General features: G+C 46.5%; 1 protein-coding gene across 2 annotated transcripts in view; it reads left to right on the top strand.

The window, feature by feature from the left end:
• RBKS (ribokinase) overlaps nucleotides 1-8,666 on the top strand; it is an 81,351-nt gene extending 72,685 nt beyond the window's left edge. For both annotated transcript variants that reach the window (XM_008072757.1, XM_008072758.1), the window contains one exon: nucleotides 8,413-8,666. In XM_008072757.1, the coding sequence (XP_008070948.1) occupies nucleotides 8,413-8,586 (174 nt within the window). In that variant the 3' untranslated portion in view covers nucleotides 8,587-8,666. The remainder of the gene's footprint in view (nucleotides 1-8,412) is intronic.
• The last annotated feature ends 1,450 nt before the right edge of the window (nucleotides 8,667-10,116 follow it).

Raw genomic sequence — 10,116 nt, 5'->3', positions numbered from 1 at the left:
TCACCTCAGCCTCCCAAAGGTGCGGGATTACAGGCTGAGCCACCGAGCCCGGCTCTGATGGCGACTTTTAAAGCGTCTTTAATAACATTTTTAGGCCAGGTGCAGTGCTTAGTCTGTCATGCCAGCACTTTGGGAGGCCGAGGTGAGAGGATTGCCTGAGCTCGGGGGTTCAAGACCAGCCTGGACAACTTGGCGAGTAAATCACAAAAACTAGCCGGGTGTGGTGGTGTGCGTCTGTAGTTCCAGCTACTTGGAGGCTGAGGCGGAAGGATCGCCAGAGCCCAGCAGGTCGAGGCTGTGGTGGCCGTGAGCGTACCCCTGCACTCCAGCCTGGAAGAGAAGAGTGAGACTCCAACTCAAAACAAACGAACAAACAAACATTTGTAACCTTTTATTTAGAAAAAGTAAAACAGGGCAGGTGCAGCACTCCCTACACCTTCACCCAGTTTCATCAGCTTTGGCCTTGCCACACTGTTGCATTGTCATTTCTCATAACACATAAATCAACCTTTTGGGGGATGAAGCAGTTGAGATGAAGTTGCAAACATCGTGATTCCTCCTATGGCCTCAGGTTGTAGCTTTTGAAAACAAGGACATAACAGAACTACAATATAAATATCAAGTTCAGGAAAGTTAGCACAGAAATAGCCTTATATGCACAGTCCGGTCGTGTCCCATCTTGTTCATGATAGTGTTTTGTCCAGGATCCCCTCCAGGATTGTAAGTTGCATCTGATTATCTTGTTGCTGGAGTCTCCTTGCATGAAACAGGTTCTCAGGTGGTCTCAATGGGTTCCATGACACAGAGCTCATTGCTCTGTAGGGTGTTTGTCTGATGGCTCCCCCCTGGTTTGATTCAAGCTGCGTTTGGGCAGGAACGCTGCCTGGGTGACACTGAGTGACACTGGGCTGCTGAGGGCCCACGTTGGGGAGCACACAGCGTCGATGGTCTCAACTGGTGACGTTCACTATGGTCACCGAATTGAACTGGTATCCACAGCTTGCTCAACTGTCCCGTTACTCTCTGTGCCTTTGTAATGAACAGGTAATTTATGGGGAGAGTGTCTGAGACCTGCAAATGTCCTGGCCTCACCCACCCTTTCCCCAGCAGTGCTCAAGCATCCACCAATGCCCCGGTCGGTTATTGCCACAATGGTTGCAGAATAGTGGCTTTTCAAATGTTTTCTATATTTATTAATACCAGTACAGACACATGGATTCCCAGTAAATGTAATGTGACTGTTAATGGTTTGTCTGTCTTCGGAGCCCCTAGATAAATGGCTGCTGCATTTGGTGGATGGCATCCTTCTGCCCAGTCAAGTTAACACATAAGATTAGCCATCACGGAAATCACACAATATGGTGTGGAGTCTCGTGCCTGGTTTGGCAAAATCCTCCTGAGATTCACCCACATTGTATCCGCAGTTCCTTCCTTTGTATCGCTGTGTATTGCTAAGTAGAATCGCCTTATCTGGACACACCATAGTTTGCTTATTCATTCATCACTTCAGAGACATTTGGGTTGTTTGCAGTTTGGAGTGATTATAAATAATGCTGCTATAAAGAAACACATAGGCCAGGCATGGTGACACGTCTTTAATCTCAGCCCACTGGGAGACTGAGACAGGAGGATTGCTTGAGCCCAGGAGTTTGAGGCCAGCCTGGGCAACATATTGAGACCCCTCTCTATTAAAAAATTAGCTGAGCATGGTGGTGCACATCTCTAGATCCAACTACTCAGGAGGCTGAGGCAGAAGGATGGCCTGAGCCCAGGAGGTTGAGGCTTCAGTGAGCTGCGATCGTGCCACTGCACTCCAGCCTGGACCATAGACCAAGACCCCCAACTCAAAATAAAAAAATTTAAAAATTCACATATAGATCTTTATGTGGATATGTGTTTTCATTTCTTTTGGATAAATGCTTAGGAATAGAATTGCTGGGTTTTATAAATATATGTATAGCATTATTAAGAATCTGCCAGGCTGGATGCAGTGGCTCACGCCTGTAATCCCAGCACTTTGGGAGGCTGAGGTGGGAAAATTGCCTGAGCTCAGGGGTTTGAGACCAGGCTGAGCAACGTGGCGAGACCTCGTCTCTACAAGAAATCAAAAACTCAACTGACTGTGGTGGTGCACACCTGCGGTTCCAGCTACTTGGAAGGCTGAGGCAGAAGAATCACCTGAGCCCAGCAGATCGAGGCTACGGTGCCTGTGAGTGTGCCACTGCACTCCAGCCTGGGTGACAGAGTAAGACTCTGACTCAAAAAAAAAAAAATCTACCAGCCAGGTATAGTGGCTCACGCCTATCATCCCAGCACTTTGGGAGGCTGAGACAAGAGGATTGCCTGAGCCCAGGGGTTCGAGACCCCATCTCTACAATAAATCAGAAAATTAGCCAGGTGTGGTGGCACGTGCCTGTAGTCCGGCTACTTGAAAAGCTGAGGAGGAAGGATCACCTGAACCCAGCAGGTCGAGGTTGTGGTGTCCATGAGCATGCCCCTGCACTCCAGCCTGGGCAACAGTGAGACTCCGCCTCAAAAAAGAAAAAAGAATTTGCCACACCACTTCCCACAGTGTCTGTATCATTTTGCATTCCCACAAGTAATGGAGAAGTCTCCCAGTTGCTCCACACTCACAGCAGTGCTTGGTGTTTTCAGTTTTTTAAATTTTGATCTTATAGATATGTAATGTTATCTCACTGTGCTTTGAACTTGCATTGCCCTAGTGACTAATGCTGTTGACATCATCTCGTGCTTTTTGCCATCTGTGTAACTTCTTTGATTAAGTGTCTGTTCACATCTTTTGCCCATTTTTATTAGGTTGTCTTATTGGGTTGTATTATTGAATCATAAGAGTTCTTTATCAGACATACTTTTTGCAAATATTTCCTCCCAGTCCATGGCTTGTCTTTGATAGTCTTTTGAAGGGCAAAAGTTGGATGTGAGGGTGAGCTGGCTGTGACATCTGTCACTCATTGGCCACCAGTGTTGAAGGACAAACGTTTTTAATTTTGGTAGATGTCAGTTTACCAGTTGTTTAAATGTTTGTGCTTTTGGTGTCCAGAGAGATCTGCCTAGCACAAGATTACAACAAGTCTCTCCTGTCATCTTCTAGATGTTTTGTTGTTTTTAACTCTTACATTGAGGTCTGCAGCCCATTCAAGTTCATTGTTGCGTATGGTGTAAGGCAGGGGCTCCAGTTCTTGCATGTGGACAGCCATGCGTCCCAGCACCACATGCTGAAAGACCGTTCTTTCCTCCATTGAAGGACTGGGTACAGGTTGAGCGTCCCTAATCCGAAAGCTCAAAGCCCAAAATGCTGCAAAACCCAGAACCTTTTGAGCACCAACATGACGGTCAAAAGTATGTTCATTGGAGGATACGGGATTTCAGATTTGGGGATAAGAGATACACAACTGGTAAGTTTGAAATCTTGGCAACAATTCCAAAATCCAAAACACAAATTCAAAATCTGAAACATTTCTGATCCCAAGCATTTCAGATAAGGGATGCTCAACCTGTACTTTCGTTGAAAATAAATTGGTCATAGATCTGTGGGTTTGCTTCTGGACTCTTCTGTTTGAGTGGTCTACTTGTCTGTCCTGACACCAGTTTCTTGCGTCCAAGACTGTAGAAAATGGTAAGTCTTAAAGTCGGACAGTTCACAACCTCAGGCTTTCCCATTAAACACGATGTTGTTTGTAGATTTTTAGTAAATGTTCTTCGTTAAGAAGATCAAGTTATGCCTCTATTCCAAATTTACTGAATTTTTATCATGAATGAATGTAAAATTTTGTCAAACTTTTTTTGGCTCTTACTGACATTTTAATAAGGTTTTGAGTGTACTGAATTACATTGATTTTTTTTTTTAAGATGTTATCAGTTTTGCATTTCTGGGATAAATTCTACTTGGTCATGATGTATTATCATATTCATATATACATATGCATATATATATATGTAGATAAATATTCAATTTGCTTTTTTTTTTTTTAAAGTTAAGTTTTTTCCTCTATACTCATAAAGGATATTGACTTTTTTCCTTGAATGCCACTGTCTGATTTTGATATCATGGTACTACTAGCCCTATAATGACATGGGGAGTATTCCTTTGGCTATTCTGTTTTCTGAAAAAAATGTGTGTAGAATCAGGATTATTTCTCACTTAAAAGTTTGCCAGAATTCTCCAACGAGGCTACCTAGCTAGAGTTTCCTTGTGGGGATCCCCCACTTTTAATGCAGGAAGGGCTTGCCTTTGCCGGCTGTCTACACAGTGTGCCCTGGGAATGAAGGGAAGTCAGGTTGTGAAAACTACAGCTGCCGGCATAACGCACCCAGCACTCAGACCTACCAGGAACTGGGCTTGTCTGGCCTTTTCCAGCGCAGAAAGCAACCAAACAGAGTGTGTTCACATAGAAGTGCAATTTTTTTTTTGAGTTAAAGACTCGCTCCAGCCAGGCTGAAGTGTAGTGGCACGCTCATGGCCACCCCAGCATCGACCTACTGGGCTTTGGTGATCCTTCTGCCTCAGCCTTCCAAGTAGCTGGAACTACAGGCACCAGCCACCACGCCCAGCAAATTATTTTTTTTTTTAATTTATTGTAGAGACGAGGTCTTGCCAAGTTGCCCAGGCTGCTCTCAAACCCCTGGGCTTGGCAATCCTCTCACTTCAACCTTCCAAAGTGCTGGGATTACAGGCTGAGCCACCGAGCCCAGCCAAAGTATAATATGTTTTAACTTATTTAAAATCTTGTCTGCAGCAGACACCAACTCACCAACAGAGGGGCACGCACGCCTGCATCTGTCAGTGCAGCTGGGACCCTTCCTCAACCTTGGGCTCCACTCTGGTCAGGCGGCAAGGGAGGTGAGAAGGTAGAGGCATGGCTGTGAGTCATTCCACGGTGTTATCCTGGAATGTTTTGGCAAAAATATTACAAGCTTCTGACAAATCAAACTATAGAAAAGTACATACAGGAAAAAAAGAATCTTGGCCCACATCTTGCATGTAAGAAAACCAGGCAGAAGCTTTGTGATCCATGTGCCCCTCCATTTTGTTTTGTATTCTTAAAAGACACACACATACACATACACACACGTGTGCATACATAGGTCTTTTCCCTTCTTTGGTTTCTTTTCCCACAAATTGGATCAATCCCGGAAACCTCCTTCTCTGCCTTCATGAATGAGCATCTCTCCGGTGTGTGCATACACCACTAGCCTTTTCTTACTAACAGCTGCACACTTTTCTGCAATAAGAATGGACCGAGCACATCTACCCATTGTTCTATCTGGTGACAGCCGGCTCCTTTCCAGTGTCGTCCCTGGGAAACTGTGTCCCGCGTCACAGGAGATCTCCCTGGGCCGAAGCAGAGAGTGGACCTGAGCCCCTGGGCAGTCTCTTCATCTGTTCTTAATTTGCTGACCATTTGCATTTCAGTTCTGAAGGGCAGGTCCATATCCTTTTCCATTCCCATCCTAGGTTTGTATTTTTCTTAGCAGTTTGAAGATTTTTTTTAATGTTACAGACATGTCATATGTATTACCAGAATTTTCTCCAAATCTGTGCTTTTTCATTTGGCTTTTTTTTCCATGAGAAAGGGTCTCTGTTGCTCAGGCAGGAGTGCAGCAGCACGACCACAGCTCATGGCAGCCCCGGACTTCTGGGGCTCAGGCTGGGTTACAGGCCAGAGGCATCATGGTTGACACTTTTGGCTTGATTTAGTCTCTTTGGACATATCATTTTTTAATGCATATAAAATTAAAATCCATTCTTTTTTTCATTATAGCTTTTTGTGTTTACTGACTTGTGTTTACCTTGCCTGGGGTTATATGAATATTCATCTAAATTTTCATCTTATTATTTTACTGTTTTATTTTTTACATTCAAGCCTTTATCTGGAATTTAATTTTGTATATAAGAAGTAATAGAGACTTGGACCCTAGAGTTTGCCATAACTTTTTATGTCTTGTGCCATTTTCCATGTTTTCCTAACACACCCTCCGACCCGCCCATAGTTCCTCTGGTTCAGACCTTTCTCACATCATGCCACTGTGCTGTAGGCCAAGGAGGGAGGAACCACGTCCTTCTCTATTGCATCCTTCAGGAAAGACCAACAAACACTGCAAAGCCCCTGGCCAGCTGCAGTGGCTCACACGTGTAATCCCAGCACTTTGGGAAGCCGAGGTGGAAGGATTGCTTGAGCCCAGGAGTCTGAGACCAGCTTGGGCAACATAATGAGACCTCATTTCCACAAAAAATCAAAAAATTAGGCCAGGTGTGATGGCTCACACCTGTAATCCCAGCACTTTGGGAGAATCATTTGGGCCCAGGAATTCGAGACCAGCCTGGGCAACACCTCATCTCTACAAAAGTAGCCAGGCATGGTGGTGAACACCTGTAGTCCCAGCTACTCAGAGCCTGAGGTGGAAGGACTGCCTGGGCAAAGGAGGTTGAAGCTACAGTGAGCTGTGACCGTGTCACCGCACTCTAGCCTGGGTGACAGAGTGAGACTGACTCAAAAAAATAACAAAAACTGCCTAGTACCTGGCATATTTTAGGTACCTGGAAACATTTGTGGGAGGGAGAAAACTCCCTGGCAGGTTTCATGTTGACTGCACTATCTGTGCAAACCAGGGGATATATCATTATAAAACCACTTGCTGCCTCGGGAGCCACTCTGTCCCTTCCTCCTCCTGTGTCTTTGTTCGCTGAGGCCCGCCTTCTATCTATAATCTGGCTCATTCTGGAGGGACTCCCTTCTTCAAGGGGTTTCCTAAAACCCAACGGCACGTAGAGACTTTGCTGTGCTAGTCAGCATTCCACCCGCGATGGACTGTAGTCCTTTCTCTTCCACCACTGTGCCAGGCACTCAGCCCATTAAACACACCGGCTGCAGCTGAAACAGGCTTGTGTGCCAAGACTCCTTATGGAGGCCGAGGTGTAGCCTCAAGAGTCCTGACAAACGCTCTGAGGTCCAAGGAACCAGCAAACTGGGGAACACTGGAAAAGGACCTGCATGGCTCTTGGGACTTAAGAGAATGGACGGAAACCTGATGTGTCCCTATATTCGGTTTGAAAATAACATCAAATGGTTCTCGCCTCTCTCTGCGTGCATTTTTAATGGAGAAATGGTTGGTTCTAGGGCAGGGCAGGGAATATAGAATGAGCCTGGAGCATCTTGTGATGCTAGAAAGAACGCAAAGCGGTGGGTGTTTGTCAGCGGGACACAGGCATCAACTGAAAAAGCTCTCAATGGCCAAGGCTGGAACAGCTGGAGCAACAAAGTCATGTAGGTGAATTTCAGCCCAAAGAATACAATGATCACCCATTAGCGCATATGATAAACAGGGGATTGAATAAATACATGGGGAGGAAAGCACTCTCCAAAACGGAAGGAGTCCACCTAAGGGGAACAGATGCCCCACCCTCACAGACGGAGGGCCCAACTTCAGAGCAGAATGCCCCGCCCCTTGGGGCAGAGCACATTTGATGACTTGCCTCCAAAGGGTACAACATGAAAGAGACAGCAGAGTACCTGTCCAGAGGAGAGACCAGCAAAGACTGCCCTGGCCCAGTGACTACAGCTCGCCTCACCAGTGCCAAGTCCTGCTGCTAGTCCATACCCTTGATACGATGTGATGAGAACGACATTTCACCTCTGAAGATTCACCTTCCTCCCCAAAACCACAACCACAGTCTCACCATGAGAAAAATGATGAATCGCAACTGAGATGCATGCTACAAAATTCCTGACTAGTCCTCCTCAGAACCATCAGTCATCAAAAACAAAGAATATCTAAGGAATGATCACAGCCTGCAGGAGCCTAAGGACATGGGACAATTCAATGTTAATATGGCATCCGGGATGGGATGCTGGAACGGAAAAGACACTCAGCAAAAAACAATGAAATCTGAGCGAAGCATGGAGTCCAGTTAATAATGTGTATTATTTCACTGGTTATGACAAACGTACCACAGTGAGATGTTAACCACACTAGGCCGTGCGCGGTGGGAGGCCAAGGGGAGGGGATTGTCTGAGGCCATGGGTTCAAGAACAGCCTGGGCAAAACCTCATCTCTACAATAAATAAAAAAACTAGCCAGGCATGGTAGCGCATGCTTGTAGTTCCTTCCGGCTACTTGGAAGGCTGAGTTGGAAGGATTGCCTGAGCCCAGCGTGTTGATGCTGGGGTGGCCATGAGTATGCCACGGCACTCCAGCCTGGGCAACAGAATGAGACTCCAACTCAAAAAAGAAAAAAAAAAAAAACCCAGCACCAGGCGTGGGTACACAGAAACTCAGTGCTGTCCTTGGGATTTTCAGTAAATCTAGAACTATTCTGAGGTTAAAAGTTTATTTAGATATCTGAAAGCAGTTTGGGCAACAGGTTGACCGCAGCTGTGCTCTTGATTACAGGGTGCTGGTGACAGCTTCGTGGGAGCGCTGGCCTTCTACCTGGCTTACTACCCAGATATGCCCTTGGAAGAAATGCTCAGGAGGGCCAACTGCATCGCGGCTGTCAGTGTCCAGGCTGCAGGGACACAGTCGTCGTATCCACACAAAAAAGACCTCCCACTCACTCTGTTCTGATGGCCGCTGACCCCAGGATAGACATGCCTGGAAATAAAACGTGCTTGGGGGTGGCCACTCCCAGCTACCTTACTAGAAAATGTGCTCTTCTTTTTTCTTTGCCAGTACTATGTTCTTTTGCTCAATCACCCTCAAGCTTTCATGCACGTATTTGATTCCTTTGCTTTTCATGCATCTTCACAAGCCAGTCAGAGTTAAAGACTCTACAGGCAAGACCTGTACACAATACCACTATTCAGGGAACAGCCAGCTGACTGCAAGGGCGTGGACAGTGTCTCTACATAAGTATGGGAGGGGCAGGTAAATTGGACCTCTCCAGCACCGTCTACAAGGGCAGCTGGCACGCAGCTTTAGCTGTGTTGTCAAAGCTTCTGGTTTTATAAGTGAAGTAGAAGTTTGGATATCAACTGAAATCTTTCAGTGTTTATGTACCAGCAACTGATTTTTTTAAAAATGTAAACACCACCTGTGGGCCACGTCAGCCCATGCATGGGCTGAATCGACAAGTCACTTGTTAAACCCAATGTCAACTTTTTAAAAAAAGCAATCAATCCATTCATGTCACAGACCATGTACACTGGCTCCCCTAGGATTAGGTGAAAGATGTTTCTTGCAACCCAAGAACACTGTGTACAGCTTCAGCCTAAGCTTGGAGCCGAGATCTCACCCATCACTGCTTTGGACTAGGGTGTTAACAAAAGATGCCATAACCTCACAAGCCCCTATGACTCAACCACCTCAGCAAACATCTAGTCTTTTCCATCTCCCCCAGGGACAGATCGGCCGTGGGGAGGGAACACCTGACTGCAGGGGGAGCACTGGCTTCTGAACACCTGTGACCAGGGTGGTTACTCTGCAGTCCTCCCACACAAATGCTTCATTCAGCAGTGGGAGATCTGGGCGTGGTGGCTCACGCCTGCAGTCCCAACACTGAGAGGCCAAGGTGGGAGGATCACTTGAGCCCAGGAGCTCGAGACCAGCCTGGACAACATAGCAAGAGATGTTGTCTCTACAAAATATACACATATACACACTTTTTTTTCTTAAAGGGAGAACAGGATGTGAACTGGCAAGCTTACATGAGTTGTCCCAGTTATCCTTCTTTTCCACGAGTAATGTGGCAAGTAAAGGAGAACACTGGACAATGTGAGAGCATGTGGGAAATCGCGTGGGAAACAGCAGCTGAGTGCAGAACTGGTCCTGGCAGGACACAGGTCCTCATCTGAACACCAGGGATCACCCACGAAGTCCCATGCCCCAAAGTCCTGGCAGCAGCTCTGTGGAGACACACTCTACTCCTATTTAAAGAAAAATCTAGGGGATGGGCCAGGCTCGGTGGCTCAGCCTGTCATCCCAGCACTTTGGGAGGCCAAGAGGAGGGGATTGCCTGAGCCCACGGGTTCGAGACCCACCTGGGCAATTTGGTGAGACCTCATCTCTACAATAAATCAAAAATTAGCCAGGCATGGTAGCATGCGCCTGTAGTTCAGGCTACTTGGAAGGCTGAAGCGGAAGGATCGCAGGAGCCCA

Source organism: Carlito syrichta, unplaced genomic scaffold (assembly GCF_000164805.1).
Source record: "Carlito syrichta isolate Samal-C Ts95f unplaced genomic scaffold, Tarsius_syrichta-2.0.1 Scaffold315403, whole genome shotgun sequence".
NCBI lineage: Eukaryota > Metazoa > Chordata > Mammalia > Primates > Tarsiidae > Carlito > Carlito syrichta.
This window is presented reverse-complemented; position numbering and strand designations above follow the sequence as displayed.